Source organism: Ochotona princeps, chromosome 21 (genome assembly GCF_030435755.1).
Source record: "Ochotona princeps isolate mOchPri1 chromosome 21, mOchPri1.hap1, whole genome shotgun sequence".
NCBI classification, from domain to species: domain Eukaryota; kingdom Metazoa; phylum Chordata; class Mammalia; order Lagomorpha; family Ochotonidae; genus Ochotona; species Ochotona princeps.
Genome location: NC_080852.1, coordinates 26993868 through 27010327, shown reverse-complemented (window position 1 = coordinate 27010327; position 16460 = coordinate 26993868). Strand labels below are relative to the sequence as shown.

The window sequence follows — 16460 nt, the reverse complement described above, 5'->3', positions numbered from 1 at the left end:
CTCTCTCTCTCTCTCTACCTTTCCCTATAACTTATTAAATCTAATAGTAAATAAATAAATAACTCTTAAAAAAAAAGGAGGAGGATGAAGGTGAGGGTTAGGGGCAGAAGGTAGGAAGGCTTCCTCAGAATGCTGTGCAGCCCACGGGAACCTAGGAGGAGGCGGAGTGAAAGGGAGTGTGTGTGTGCAGAAAGGGTGTCCCCTAAGCAGAGGCGCTGGTGAAGCTGTGCAGAAGACACAGGGACACAGGGCTGAGTGAAGCAAAGAGATTTTCAACTTTCCTTTGGATGGACTAGGTTTGGAAAAAAAAAAAAAAACTGTTCCATTAGCATAGACGGCTGGATGTTGAGCACTTGCCAGGTGGAAGCAGCCAGGGGCAGGTAGTGTTTCAAGTTGTCCCACAGAGAAGAGGAAAAAACAAAAGGTGAGAGGGACTGAGGTTGTAACACATGCCCAGCACTGATAGGTTGCAGGATAAAGCCAAGACAGGTACCTCTGATAAGATCAGGTCCCTCATGAGGGGCTGGAAAAGGGGGTGGGGAGGAGGCTGCTGTGTTTGGCATCCCCTGGCTTAGCTTGACTGAATTTCTGGAACTGAGCTATGGCACCAGATCACCCCCCAAGCTCTGGGGACCTTCTCCCAGGGAAGTTGGAGAAGCAGCCACAGTTAGGAACCTCAAAGAGAATACATTGAGGGTGGCAAGGAGACACTTGCAAGTGGTTCGCTAAGGGCGCACAAGGCTGGGCATTGAGGAAGTGCTGGAAAGACCAGCACTGTTGAAGAGAAAGAACAAGCTCTTAGCATAATGAAATGCAGCAACCACCTCATCTCTGTTCTCTGAGCTAACAAAAGAGAGGGGCTGCAAGGCTCCATGAGAAGAGAATAGAGAGGGAAGATCACACTGGCCACATGTATGACAATGCTGTACTGGACCCTGTGAGAAGGTACAATGATAGGTCATCAAAATTATTTTTCACTTTTAAAAAAAAGATTTATTTATTTTCATTGAAAATTCAAATATACAGAGAGGAGAAGCAGAGAAAGGATCTTCCATCCATTGATTCACTCCCCAAGTGGCTGCAACAGCCAGAGCTGAGTCAATCTGAAGCAAGGATCCAGGAGCTTCTTCCTGGTGTCCCACACAGATGCAGGGTCCAAGGCTTTGGGTAATCTGCAGCTGCTTTCCCAAGCCACAAACAGGGAGCTGGATGGGAAGCTGGGGACCGGGATACGAACCAGTGCCTATATGGAATCCCAGCATGTTAAGGCGAGGACTTTAGCCACTAGGCTACCATGCCATACTCCTCTTCCCCACCCCCCTTTTTTTTAATAGATAGGGAATGAGTTATGGCACAGTAGGTCAAACCCATGTCCCATAATGGAGTGCCTGGTTCACTCTCAGCTTTTCTGAGCTTCTGATCCAGCTTTCTGCTAACCAACTTGGCAGCTGTGGGTGCTGAGGTCAGCAGAGTACCTTTGGTTTGCAAACATCTGGGCTCCTTGCTGGATGCAGAGGAGCATGACCTTCTGACTCTTACTCAACATAAGGGGCTGGCCTTGTGATGGTGTAGAGAGCTAAGCCTCCATTCTGCAATGCTGGTAACTGCTGCTGCTGCTTCTTCTTCTTCTTCTTCTTCTTCTTTTTCTCTTTTATAACAATGGTGGCATCTTCTATGGGCAGCTATTCAACTCCCAGCTGCTCCTCTTCTGATCCAGCTCCCTGGTGGTACACCTGGGAAAGCAACAGACAATGGCCTCTGCACCCACGTGTCAGATCTGGATGAAGCTTCTGGCTTCTTCCTGGCCTCAGTGCTGGCCTTTGGGGTCATTTGGGGAGTGAATCAGCAGGTAAAAGTTCTGTTTTCTCGTGTCCTCCATAGTCCCCTGCCCATAACTCTTTCAAATAAATCAATGTCTTATTTTAAAAATTTTTTAAAAATCTTGCTAAACAGAAACCCAAAGTTCAGGGTTCTGTGACAGCATCCTAGGGTTGGAAGAATGTGGTTGCAGAAGAGGCTCTGTTCCACCTGCCCTGCACTAGAACTACCTCCACAGGAGATGACTGGTGTTTGAATCAGTGCAGCGCCCTGAGAGGCCAGGGTTTCCCCATAACAGACCTTGATGTAGACTCCTCTTGAGCAACACTCCCAGTGCTACCGAGTTGTCCCAGGTGCAGGGGGTTGTTCCACCTGGTGCCAGAAATGCCCCTTGGGATGCCTACATCCAAGATCAGTGCCTGGAGTCCAGCCCTCACTGTAATCCCAAAGGCAGCCTCCTGTTAACGTGCCCCTGGGAAGCAGTGGGGTGCTGCTTTGGGGGGGAGTGGAGAGACCCCGAGGAGAGGCAGATTGAGTCCTAGTCCCTGGCTTTGACCTGGCCAGGCTTCACCTGTCAGCCAGCAGTGGGAGGGATAACTCTCTCTGTTTTTCTGCTTTTATATACATATATTTTTAATATCATTTTTTTTAAGTATTTGAAAAGAAGAATTCCAAGGAAAAAGAGAAAGGTATAGAAAAACAGAAAGAGATGTTGCATCCACTGGTTCAGTCCTCACATGGCCAGGGCTGGGCAGGCTGAAGGTATAGTGAACCAGCAGATGAAATATGTTTTCCCACACCACCTAACCCCTTAACTCTGACTTCAAATGTATCAATAAATCTTTCAAAGAAAGAAAGAAAGAAAGAAAGAAAGAAGGAAAGAAAGAAAGAAAAAAGAAAGCATTTTAGTCAGCTCAGCCACAGCATTATCCCCTATCCTTATATTTCAAATAAGTAAAAATAGATGAAACAGGTACCCTGGGGCAATAGCTTAGCAGCTAATGTCCTCGCTTTGCACGCGCCTGGATCCCATGTGGAAACCAGTTCTAATCCTGGCGGTCTTGCTTCCCATCCAACTGCCAGCTTGTGGCGTGGCAATGCAGTGAAAGATGGCCCAAGTGCTTGGGACCCTGCCTCCAAGTGGGAGACCCAGAGGAAGCTACTGGTTCCTAGCTCTGGATTGGCTCAGCTCTGGTTGTTGCAGCCATTTGGGGAGTGACCCAGCGGATGGAAGATCTTTCTCTGTTTCCTTCTCACCAGAAATCTGACCTGCCTTTTCAATAAAAATAAATATTTGAAATAAACAAATAACGCAACAAATAAATGGAGACAAGTACCTAAAATAAAAAGAAACCCTCAGGGCTCACACCAAGGCACAATGAATTGAGCCTCCAGTAGTAGCATCCCATATGGGTGTTGGTGTGAGTCCCAGTTGTTCCACCTCTCTGCTAACGTACCTGGTAAAGAAGCGAAGGATAACTCAAGCCTTGGGTCCCTGTCCTCATGTGGGAGACCTGGAAGAAACTCTTGGCTCCTGGCTTCAGATTAGCTCCACTCTGGCCATTGCGGCTGTATGGAGAGTGAACCGGTCTATGAAAGACCTCTCTCTTTGTCCTTATCTCACTGTAAATCGGCCTTTCTGATAAAAATAAATAAATCTTTAAAAAAAAGTGACTCTAATAAGTAACTGATGGAATCTACTAAACAAACGCTTCCTCTGTCTGATCTGGTCAGCCTCACACACAGAAACTGATCTGGAATGGAATCTAGGTCACTCTGACAAGCCTTTTTGGGACCTCACTGGCGGAGAAAAAAAGATCCCTCTTCTCCCTCCCTCCCCGCCCCCTTCCCTCAGACTCCCCTGCCCCCTCCCAGGCCGGCTGCATACACATGAGGCTATCCGTGGCTTACCACAGAAACCCTTCCTGCAGGCCTTGCTCTGCTCACACCTAGCCCTGCAGGACACAGCACCTTGCTTTGGTCACTTCTTCCTTGCCCCAGCGTTCAAGTGTGGCTTCATCCCCAGGTCTGTTTCTGCTTTCTGAATCCCTGTCAACCTCAGCCTTGGTCCAATCTTCTGGCAAATCAGATTAGCAGGGGCTCGCTTCCTGAGTCCCTTCTGGGGCCCTTTTTTCTTGCTCTTCTTTCTTGAAGCAAAATTCCAAATGTGTTAAACATTTTTTTCGGGTTTGTTTAGTTTTTAAAAGATTATTTTTATTAGAACGGCAGATTTACAGAGAGAACGATAGACAAAAATATCTTTTTTGTTTTCAATAGTAAGCTTATTTTATTTTTCATGATATTTACACAGTTGAAAGGAATGCAGACCCTGCATGAACCACTGATTAAAGTGGGGAAGGTTGAGGAATGAGGGAAAGTGGATGAGACAACTACCTCTAAAACTTTTTTTCTTCTTTTATCTGGGGAAAGTAGGGAAAGAAATGGGAGAGGGCTACTCCCAGCAGCCCAACCGCCTCAGTTATCCATGCCAGGGCATGGCAACCTGATGTCATCCCAGGGTCCCTGATATGGAACATGTTCTGAGGGTACTACTTCAATGGTTTTGATAGTTCTGAAATATTGTTGATTTCATTGCTCCAAGGTTAAGGAAATCCTTCCAAGGTCCATTGACTGACATAGTTCACCGAAGACTCTCAATTTGCCCAGATACTCGTTGTCAAAGCTTGACAGGGAGAGCTGTCCAACTTGTTCTGCCCTCTATGGTACTAGACATTCTCTGCAGGCCTCAATGAACTGGTTGTCATGTCCCCCATGTGCATCTGGATATGCCGTTCACTGTACTGTCTTCAGCAACTAAGACCCAGTTCTAACACATGCACTCCACGGTCAGACCACAGATCCTGTGATTTTCACCATGGTTCGAGTCCTGAATCCTTCTAGAACACTTTCACTGCCTCATTATACAGATCCATATCTGTATCTATACACCAAAATGTATATAAATTTTTCATTAATCAAAAAAACTTTATTAACAGTATTTTACACTAAAGATTTATTTATTTAAGATTTATTTATTTTTATTGGAATGGAAGAGTTAAAGAGAGAAGAGACAGAAAGATCTTCTGTCTGCCAATTCACTCCCCAGATGGCCACAACTGCCAGAGCTGAGCTGATCCAAAGCCAAGAGCCAGGAACTTCCTTTGCGTCTCCCACAATGGGCACAACGTTCTAAGGCTTTGGACCATCCTCAACTGCTTTCCAGGCCACAAGCAGGGAGCTGGATGGGAAGTAGAGCACCTGGGACACAAACCGGGATCCACACAGGATCCTGGCATTTGAAGGTAGAGAATTAGCCAGTGAACCATTGCACTGGGCCCCAAAGAATTTACTTATTTATTTGAAAGGCAGAGATACACAATGGGAGAGAGAGACAGAAAGAAAGAGATCTTCTGTCTGCTGGTTCATTCCCCAAAATTGCTCATCAGCCATGGCTGAGCCTAGTCAAAGCCAATAACTTAGCACATCATCAAAATCTCCCACAGTGGTGAAAGAGGGATCCACAAACTTGGGCCATTTTCCACTGCTTCCTCAGGCATATTAGCAGGTAGCTGGATTAGAACTGAAGCAACCAGGACTGGAACCAATGCTCACATGGGATGCTGACACAGTAGGTAGCAGTCTAACACACTGTGCTACAACACTGACCCCCCAGTTAATGACAACAATACTTTGCTATTATTATCTCTATTTCACAGATGAGCAAACTGAGCCACAGAGAGGGGAATGTCATTGCATGAGTTCACACCATCAACGTTGCTAAATTCTAAAGGATTCTAACCCTTGTTCCCTGACTCTAGACTCTACCCTCTGTAGGCCTAATAGGGCAAAGCCTGCCATAAAAAGTGATAGAATTTTGAACAGGGAAATAACATGCTGTATGCTTTAAAAAGATCGTGTTGAGTGTAAGTCAGGGCATGTTAGAAGCAGAGTATGTGGGGATTGTTTATGCACTGAGTGTAGAGAGAGAGAGAACTCCATTGGCTGTATCCATTCCCCATATGCCAACAGTGATCCAGCTGGTACCTCAGGCAGGACTTGGCACATAATTCAGCTGGCAGGAATCCATTATTTTAGCCATCACTATTGCCTTAATGAGCAGCCAGCTAGAATCAGATATTAAACCTGGACTCTCTGAGGGGAGTCTCAAGCATCTTAACTGTTAGGCTAAATGCTGCCCCTGGAAAGAGGTTTGAAAAGGAAAAAAGAATCATGGAAGACTTGAGAATATTTGAACTGAGTAAACAAGGGGAGTGGGATTCATGAGCTGAAAAACATGGTAGGATGGGCCTGGAGGCGTGGCCTAGAGGCTAATGTCCTTGCCTTGAATGCGCCAGGATCCCATTTGGGCTCCGGTTCTAATTCCAGCGGCTCCACTTCCCATCCAGCTCCCTGCTTATGGCCTGGGAAAGCAGTCGAGGACGGCCCAAAGCCTTGGGACCCTGCACCCGTGTGGGAGACCTGGAGGATGTTCCTGGCTCATATGCAATACATGAAGTTGTTAAAAATTAAAATGCAAAATTATTGGGGGTGTACAATTAAAACCAAAAAGGATAAAAAGCAATATAATGAAAGACACAATTTGTACCATGTGGCTGTTTATTTTCCAACTATGGCTACATGACATAGAACTCATTCCACATGCTTTTCTTACAATGTGCTGTGCTTATGCCACCTTTGAGAATAGGCCTGCATTCCCATGTGAACCTAAGAGAGCTTGTGTAACTGCTTTGACCAATGACATGGGGTAGAACGCTGTGTGACTTTAAGGACAATGCAGACTCCCCTTGGTTCTAAGACACTTGCCTTTGCAACCCGGCAACTATGATGCTAGGGAAGCACAGGCCACAGGATAGTTCATGTGCCCTATCTGGTTGGTAACCCCAAAAAGGTCACAAGCCTGACCTGCCATCAATCACCCGCTGTATCAGTAAACAAAAGGTGTGTGATTCCAGTCCCTGTCTTTGGGTTTCCCAGCAGACTTCCAACTGATTTAAACCATTCCTTTTGTGCCCAGTCTTGGATTGCTGTCCCAAAGAAATAGGAGACTATATATTCACTATATCATATGTATTTATATTTAAATTAAATAGCACACATGCTTTTTAAAAAAGATTCATTTTTATTGCAAAGTCAGAGATACAGAGAGACAGAGAGGAAGATCTTCCTTCCGATGATTCACTCTCCAAGTGACCACAACAGCTGGTGCTGCGCCAATCTGAAGCCAGGAGCCAAGAACTTCCTTCAGGTCTCCCACACGGGTGCAGGGTCCCAAGGCTTTGGGCCATCCTCAACTGCTTTCCCAGGCCACAAGCAAGGAGCTGGATGGGAAGCAGGGCTGCCGGGATTAGAACCGGCAACCATATGGGATCCTGACGCATGCAAGGCAAGGACTTTAAGCACTACGCTATCGCACCGGGCCCACACATGCTTTTTAATATCCTCCCTAGCCCACCCCTTTTCATTTCCCTTTGAGAGACAGAGAAAGATTTTCTACTTGCCTGGTTCATTCCCCAAATGCCTTCGACAGCTGGGGCTAGGTCAGATAAAGTCCACAAGCCCAGAACTCAACTGAGTCTCCCACATGGGTGGCTGGGACCCAAGAACATGAGCCATCCCCTGCTGCTACTCCAGTTCTGCATCAGTAGAGAGACAGATCAGAGTTGGTGGCAGCAACTTAGTGACTAGGTCACACACCCACCCCTCATATCCTGTTCTCACCACCACCATGCCAGGGTATATTTCAACAGCAGGCATTTGGCACAATGATTAAGACCTTGATTACGATTCTGCATCCCATGTTGGAATTTCTGGGAGGCAGGTGGTGATAGCTCAACTATTTGGATGAAAAGAATAGGGAAGGCAAACAGACTGAACTTCCCTCTGCTGGTTTGCTCCCTAAACATGTGACAGCCAGGGCTACTGGCCAGGCCAATATTAGGAGTTGGAATTTCATCTGGGTCTTCCACACAGATGTGCAGGGTCCCAAGTCTTTCCTAGGACACAAGCAATGAAGTGGAGAGTAAGTGGAACAGCCAGGACACACTATGGTGCCCATATGGGATCTTAGTGCTTGAAGAGGGAGGATTTAGCCAGTTGAGTCATCGAGCCAGGCCCTCATCTGATGACTTATTGCCTAATGGCCACAACAGCCAGGGCTGGGCCAGGTTGAAGCTAGGAGACAGGAGCTCCTCTGGGTCTCCCACACGAAAGCACTTGGGCCACCCTCTGTTGTTTTCCAGGGCCACTAACTATGAGCTGGATCGGAAATGGAACAGCCTGGACTTTAACCGGAACCCATACGGTGCTGCAGGCTTGTAGCTTTATCAGTATGGCACTTTGTGGGTCCCACATTTTTTTTTTCCCCAGTGAAGCTGGTGATGGCGTTTAACCCGGGTAGAACAGACTTGACACTTGTCATAGTAACCTGTAGAATCTCATTTGTACATCTGAGGGCCTTGTTCTTCAACTCAACCAGTTAAAGTCTTACAAGGACCCAGGGGTCCATCGCAGCATGCAGTGTGCAGACCTGAGGCACTGCAGCGATGGCTGGACACAACCCAGCAGCGGGAAGCTCGCAGTCCCATTTGTATTTATAACTTGGTGCCTCACAATGCCTGGAGCTGCTGTGACCTGTCATTCTTACCTCACTGTTATCACTGTGCTGGAACCCAAGAATTAATCACTTTGTACCCTACCCTACGGCAATTACTACACAGTGTTTCCAACAGTTACTGCTCTCTGGCCACTCCAGTTAATAGCCTTAGGGGCACAGTTCACTTGATAGGACTGAATCTCGGTGGGGAAAAAAAACCCCTCCTGTGGTCCTCAAAGCCACTGCTGGGACCAGAGGACTGGTGAACCCACTGCTTCAAGCATACTTGCCCACCCCCGTAATTTTAATTTATTAGAAAGGGGGAGACAGAGAGCAAGACATTTCATCGGCCGCTGCACTGCCCAAATATCCATCCCAGAGTTGAGTGGGCAAGTCCAGGACTTCCGAAGTGGGTGACAGGGACCCAACTGTTTGAACCATCATCACCTGCTGCCTCCCAGGGCGCCCGGGAGAAGGAAGCCGGAATGGGAAGCAGAGTACCGGCGGCCCAACACCGGTCCTGCATGCCGCAGACGCAGGAGGACAGCAGGGAAGCGAGGAGGTGGCCAGCAACGCGTCAGTTAGGAAAAAAAAAAAGCATCTCGGCAGGAGGCGCCGATCCAACACGCCTGGATCCCATCCTCTTTGTCAGCTCTTTCTGCAGTGGCCTAGGGCCCGCCCTACCCTCTCGGACTCTGGGGTCGAAGAACAAGGTTTGTGCGAAAAGGAGCGACGCCCCAAGTCTCCCGCCTGGACAGCCGCGGACGACCCGGGGACGATCGCCGGCCGACCCCGGGCCGGAAGTGACGCCACTGCGCCGAGCACTTCCGGAGCTGCGGGGACAGCTCCGCCGGAGGGAAGCAGCGCGGGCCCCACCGACCGGCGTCGGCCCGCCGCCCTCGCCGCCCCTTCCTGCGCCGCTGCGTCCTCATCGCACCGCTCCGGCCCGGCCCGACCCGGCCCGGCGCGGTCTGGCCTGCTTGGGCCCCGCGGCCACGGGGGCCGCCGGTTCCCGGTAAGCGGCGGGGCGAGAGTCGCGGCCTTGTTTACCCCGGCGGGCCGGTGAGGCGGAGGAGGGTGGGGGAAGCCGGGACTCCGCCTTGGCCGCCGCCCGCGAGGCGGCAGGAAGCCCCGCGAGCCGCCGGGGAGCTGGGCCCCTTGGGAGTTCCGGTCGGAGGCCAGCACCCCCTTTGACCGGCCGGCCGGTGCCACCGGGCACCCTTCGAGCGAGCCGTGCGGACCGCGCCGGTGGTTGACGCCCATCGGCCTGTGTGGTTACCGACCGGGAGCTGCTGCCCGGCCTGCCTGGTCCGGGGCCGCCGGCCGAGGCCACGGGGCTGCGGGATGACTCGGCCCAAGTGCTGCTCTGTCCGGTGGAACTTTGTGCCGCGACAGACGTGCCCCCTTCCACACACACCCCCCGTGGAACCCTGCGGCCACCACCGGCCAGCCAGCGCGTGGCCGTCGGGCCAGTGTGAACGAAAAACTCAAGTGTAAAACTTGTTTTTTAAGTTCGGTTTCGGTAGTCCCGTGTGGCTATTTGGCTGCTCTGTTAGGACAAATAGAGAGTTTTGAAACTTAGTGATTTCTTATTTTTCTGCAAAGTAGTATCCTTTGGAGTAGCTGGTAAAAGGAGGACTGGTGAGGGTTAAATACCGTACTTAGGGTAAGCAAGATCAGCTTTAAACAGTGAGGTCGTCCATTTGTTTCCTTGCCTCCCCATGTGTGGCCAGGCCTCAAAAGCCAGCCCGGACTCAATTCTTTTGAATACCTGGTTGGTTTCTTTCTTTTTTCTGTTATCCCATTATTCACTTTTTGCCGGGGATGCCAGGATATTGTTTAATGTCTGAAAGGAGTTTAAAGTGTTGGCATCAGGCCTGTTATTAAGGCAATAATGTATTGGCCCCTTGGAGCATTCTTTCAAGTAGGATATAAATATTTAACTTTGTAATGATTAAAAATTAGGCTCTGTTTCAATCTGGGATCTGGGATATCCAGTAGAGATGAAATGGTGCGGTTCCTTTTCCTTCAGAGGGAGGCTGGTGGGCAAGCTCTGAGCGCAGCTGTAGAAGAGGGGAAAGTGTGACTCTCCGATATCCAGACCTGGGGCTGATAGAAAATGCTGGATTCCACCGTTGGGTGATTGGCTTGCCCTTTATGTACCGGAGCTTCCTCATTTCTAAGCAGGGACAACCGCTATCCCCCCCCCCCCCCATGAAGACCAAAAGAAAATGAATCTGAAATTGGTTCTCATTGTTAAATAAGAGCTGTTACAGTGTTTTTTTTCTTCCTGTTTTTGTAAATGTAAGCAGTTTCACAGATTCCATTTGCTCAGTAAATAGTTCTCTAAAAATACAGATAATAAAAAAGTTTAAACGAATTGTTCTACCATTATTTGGTAGATAAATTTATTTAAAGATTTGTTTGAAAGGTAGAGTTGGAGAGAGAGAAAGACACATGAGCACTTCCATTTGCTGCTTCTTTCCCCAAGTGGCGATCATGACCCACTGGGACAGGGCCACATCTGGGGCCCAGTACCAGATCCACCTTCCTGTGTTTCCCTGGGCACATGAGCAGGGAGCAGCTGGGACTCGAACCTGTGGCAGTGGCATAATCCACTGTGTCACAATGCTGGCCTTACTACATAGTCTGCAAACATTGTTTGTTTGGACTTTTATTTAGTTTGTATTTGCCTGTGTTTGAAATGTTTCTGGAAGTTAGGCCTCTGGTTGTCTAAAAAAAAACTGTGAAGGATAAAGCAGTCGATAAAATGTGTAATTGAGTAAGCAAATAGCACTGTCATTTAGAAAGGCTAGGTTGTCTCTGGGAAAGCCAGATGGCCCTGGAGTGTGTCAGAAGATTGCCCACTGTGCATCTGATGGGGGACATTTTGATTTGAAAATAACTTTTCAATGAATAAAATGAGTTCTGAAACAGTACCAATATTCTGTGCTAGATTACCACAGTGGAGATGACTGAAGTAAATGTCAGATTTAAAAAAATATATTTATTTATTTGAAAAAGTGACAGAAACAGAGATCTTTCATCTGCAGGTTCACTCCCCAAATGGCTGCAACTGTTAGGGCGGAGACCAGCTGAAGCTTGTAGCTTCTTTCAGGTCTCCTGCCTGAGTATGGGGGGTCCAAGTGCTTTTCCCAGGTGTAGTAGCAGGGAGCTGACCTAAAAGTGCTGCAACCAGGGCTTGAACTATGTACCCATATGGGATGCTGGTGTCACAGGCAGTAACAGTACCTGTCTCACTATAACAACAGCTCCATAAAGTACAATTTTTTTTTTTTTAAGATTTATTTTTATTACAAAGTCAGATATACAGAGAGGAGAGACAGGAAGATCTTGCGTCCGATGATTCACTCCCCAAGTGAGCCGCAACGGGCCGGTGCGCACTGATCCAAAGCCGGGAACCAGGAACCTCTTCCGGGTCTCCCACGCGGGTGCAGTGTCCCAATGCATTGGGCCGTCCTCGACTGCTTTCCCAGGCCACAGGCAGGGAGCTGGATGGGAAGTGGAGCTGCCGGGATTAGAACCGGCGCCCATATGGGATCCCGGGGCGTTGAAGGCAAGGACTTTAGCCGCTAGGCCACGCCGCCGGGCCCCATAAAGTACAATTTTAAGTCATAATTTGTTTTGACTTTGTTAGAGACTATGTAACATTTAGGATTACAATGGTAATACTTAATTTTAAAGAAGTATTTATTTGAAAGAATTGCAAGGAGCTTCCATCCTATAACTCATTCCTCAGATAGTCATGACAGATGGAACAGGAACTTTAGCCAGGCCTTCCAAAGGTTACAGGGGCCTAAGCACTTGGGTTGTCTTCCACTGCTTTCTCTTGGTTATTAATAAGGAGCTGGAGAGGTTAGTGGAACAACTGGGACACCTGCTGGTGCTAGTGTCATAGGTGGCTGTTTCACCTTCTGTGCCACAGCGCTGGCCCTGATGGTCCTTAATTTAGAGAATCTGAAGGGTAGGCATAATTTTAGAGTAAGGAGATAGGCTATCACACTGGGTTGGGGAATTGATCATTGCTTTCTATCATAAATATCCCCAGATTAAATATTGTTTACTTTGAATACTTTCTCTTTTTTTAAGAAGACTGTAAAATTCTTGTTAGTGTAGTTATGATTTGTGGGATTCTGTGGAGACTTAAAAGAAAGAGTTGAATAGTCACTCTTCCCCTGTTATCCTTTTAAATATCTTTGCTTTAAAAAATAACTTAGAAAATCAAGATACCTTGTTTTAATAGAATCTCTTTTCATTTTAGATGGAAATCATATGAGATAGAATACTTTGGTGACATTTACTTGAAAGATCTTCAAGAATTACAGGTATTTTTAATGTAAAGATTAACTTTTTCTTAAGGATGAAATACAGTTTAGTTGTGCTTATATAGTTCTGTCATGCACAAAACAATTGTTGCAACTTAATTTGCAAATTTTTCTTCTGTAATGTCTTGAGAATTTGTATATTTGTAGTTAACTTACCAACTCTTTTTAAGATTTATTTTGCTTTTTTTACTGGAAAGGCAGCTATACAAAGAGAAGGAGATATAGAGAAAGATCTTCTGTCCGCTGGTTCACTCCCAAAGTAGCCGCAATGGCTGGAGCTGAGCCAATCTGAAGCCAGTAGCAAGGAGCTTCCTATGGGTCTTCCGTTGGGCCATCCTCGACTGCTTTCCCAGGGCACAAGCAGGGAGCCGGATGGAAAGTGGAGCAGCCGGGGCATGAGCTAGCGCCTATATAGGTTCCCAGGGTGTACGAGCCAAGAATTTAGCCACTAGGCTATCGTACCAGGCCCTCTTTTTTCATTCATATGTAACTGAGTAATATTTTTCTCTGTGACAATTTTTCTCTTTTAAAAAAATTTAATTTTATTTGGAAGTTAGACAGGTCTTCATTTATTGAGTCTCTCCTCTACATATCCTTAAAACAGCTGAGGCTGGGCTAGACTGAAACCAAGCTAAAATTTACTCTGGGTCTTTAATGAATATGGGTTTCAAGACCCACGTTATTTGCATTGTCGTCACCTGCTGCCTTTCGGAGTGAGCTCTAATCAGTGAGCTGGAGTTACTAGAGTCATGACCTGAACCCAGACACGAGTGGCATATTAACTGCTGTGCCAAATGTTTGCCCTGTGAGGATTCCCAGTAACTGATTCAATTTATTCTTGTATGTTAATCCTAAATATATATTAGTTTTTCCCAGCTTTGATTCTGCTAGTGCAAAATATCTAGTTTGCCTTCACTGTTCTGTCAGTTTCTACCTCTGAATATTCCTTTTCAAAGTTCATTAGCACCCTTAAAACTGAAAAAAACAAAACAGCAATAACCAAAAAAGAAAAAAACCTGAAAAAGCAGGTAGCTTTGCAGGGGAGAGGAAGAAGCTGGGTGGCTTTTCTTGACTTGTGTTTCTATTTTGCAGATGTCTTATAATAGTAGCTCTCAAATAGTTATCTTCTTACACTTGTCCCTGTTTCCATACTGACTGGGTCCCCATCTAGGCATGATTACCTAAATCATTAGGTTCCCTGTCCTGTGTGCAGCCTGCTGTGGACATGTGCCCTGTGAGAACTCTGGTGGGAAGCACAAGTCTTTGGAATTGAACCACCTGACAGGGAGAAGTCTTGCCTTTTTATGCCAGGTTCTTCCTAGCGAAGTTAGTTGCTTCTTCCTTTCCAAAATGTCTGTCTTTCTGCTTTCCTTCTCTCTCTCTTCTGTTTTTTTTTTTTTAACAGATTTGCTTTTTTTTTTTTTTTTTTTTTTATTGGAAAGGCAGATATACAGAGAGAAGGAGATGTAGAAAGATTTTCCATTCGCTGATTTGTTCCCCAAGTGGCTGCAACGGCTGCAGCTGCAGATCAGGAGCCAGAAGCTTCTTCCAGGTCTCCTATACGGGTGCAGGGAGCCAAGGCTTCCGGCCGTTGTTCACTGCTTTCTCAGGCCACAAGCAGGGAGCTTGTGGAAATGGAGCAGCCGGGATACAAACCGGTTGCCAGGCGAAGATTTAGCCAAGAAGGCTACTGCACAGGGTCCAAGAGTTTCTTTGCTTCCTTTCATGCTTTCATTCTTTTTTTTTTTTTTTCCCAAAGATAGGTGCTTGGCCTGGTGCAGTGGGTGGCCTAGTGGCTGAATTCCTTGCCTTGAATGCGCCGCGATCCCATATGGTCGCTGATTCTAATCCCAGCAGCCCCACTTCCTATCTAGCTCCCTGCTTGTGGCCTGGGAAAGCAGTCGAGGACGGCCCAAAGCCTTGGGACCCTGCACCCGCGTGGGAGACCTGGAGGAAGTTCCTGGCTCCTGGCTTCAGATGGGCGCAGCTCCAGCTGTTGCAGTCACCTGGGGAGTGAATCATTGGATCTTCCTCTCTGTCTCTCCTCCTCTTTGTATATCTGACTTTGCAATAAAAATAAATAAATCTTTAAAAAAATAGAAGTTAGGTGCTAAGATTGTCGATTGTGACACTAGGGATGGTTCAAACTGATGAGATTAGGATCCAGACTACTCTTGATTTTTGAATGATTTCTATTAACAATTTCTTACAGAGAAAAAGTAACACTTTTTTTCCCCCCTCCTTTCTTAGAAAACAAAAAACACTAATGAATTTGAGAAAGCGGTAAAATTTTGGGGGAGGGGGACAAAGCAACTGCTTTCCTGATCTGCAACTTGGCTGGATGCTAAGATGTCCGTGGACATGAATAGCCAGGGGTCTGACAGCAATGAAGAGGACTATGACCCAAATTGTGAAGAGGAGGAAGAGGACGAGGACGAGGACCCTGGGGACATAGAGGACTATTATGTGGGAGTAGCCAGTGATGTGGAGCAGCAGGGAGCCGATGCCTTTGACCCGGAAGAGTACCAGTTCACCTGTTTGACCTATAAGGAATCCGAGGGTGCCCTCAATGAACACATGACCAGCTTAGCCTCTGTCCTAAAGGTAAGCAGCCATGTCAATTCCATGTGTAATCCCCCAATTAAATCTGTGGATGAACTGTTGTTAACTGATGTCTTCTCTAGATTGATTGAATGGCCTTGTAGCTTGAATCCATATTTGGGTATATACCGCATTATCTGTACATTCTGTTACATTTGCCTCGCTGTTTGTTATGTGTGTATGTACTGTCTTGGATTCCCAAATTACTAAGAATTAGAAAGGAGTTATAAAGTAGATTTTTTTTGTTTTTTAGGAGTTATGAAGTAGATTGAAGGCAGATCAGAAGTGTACAGTATTTGAATTTTATTGCTTTGCATTTACGAGGTAAATAAAAATGCATCAGCATCACTATTTTCTATATAACCATGCTTGGTAAATATTTAAGGTAGCCAGGTCCCCTGGTTTGCCCTGAGTAATCACTGACTTTAAGCTAGTGAGCTTATTTGGAAGAGATTTTAGTGTTCACTCTAAGTTCACAGATGTTGTATTTCAGTTATTTGCGGAATATTAGTATGGAAATTTAGAGAACAAAGTTGGTTATCCAGCGAAAAGCTTAACTCTTAAGTTAGCATGCCTTTGGATGTTTTTGGGACCATTTACTGTATTCACTGTAGACATTTATTACAGTTGGCTAGGTAGCCCCAGTAGGTTTTCTTCTCTGTCATTGGATGTTCCTGAAAAGGAGGAAGGTTGCTCTTCCTGTGCTGTTCTGGTTGATTTTCTGAAGTGGTACATGAGTTTCGTTATGGGTCAAATAAAAGATCAAAAGGATGCAATGGCATGGCTTAAAGTAAAATGTTTTGTTTTTTTGAGATGGAAATAACTAAGATGTGTATGTGTAGTTTCTATAACAATTTGTTTTTTGATTTAGGAATTCTCCCTCCCCTCCCAAATGGTTGATGGAGACAAATACTTTAGACATCGGGCTGCTAATAAACTGGTTGCAAGTTAGAAGCTAAGGCTTTTTCCGTGACTTGTTTCTTGAGGTGATTATAGATTGTTTCTCTGTGTTTAGCAGCAAGCTAAGCTTGGGACCCTCATTATTTGGGATTTCTTTTCCATTGTTAAATCTGTTTCTTTGC

At 46.4% G+C, this 16460-nt stretch overlaps 1 protein-coding gene across 3 annotated transcripts in view; it reads left to right on the top strand.

The window, feature by feature from the left end:
- The first annotated feature begins 9251 nt into the window (after positions 1-9251).
- ARIH2 (ariadne RBR E3 ubiquitin protein ligase 2) overlaps positions 9252-16460 on the top strand; it is a 52409-nt gene continuing 45200 nt past the window's right edge. Inside the window, exons 1-3 of one of the 3 annotated variants that reach the window (XM_004581442.3) lie at positions 9252-9446; positions 12714-12777; positions 15028-15381. In XM_004581442.3, the coding sequence (XP_004581499.1) occupies positions 15127-15381 (255 nt within the window). In that variant the 5' untranslated portion in view covers positions 9252-9446; positions 12714-12777; positions 15028-15126. Of the gene's footprint in view, positions 9447-12713; positions 12778-15023; positions 15382-16460 lie in introns of those variants that run through there. The other 2 variants (XM_058679062.1, XM_036497493.2) reach the window with 2 other exon arrangements.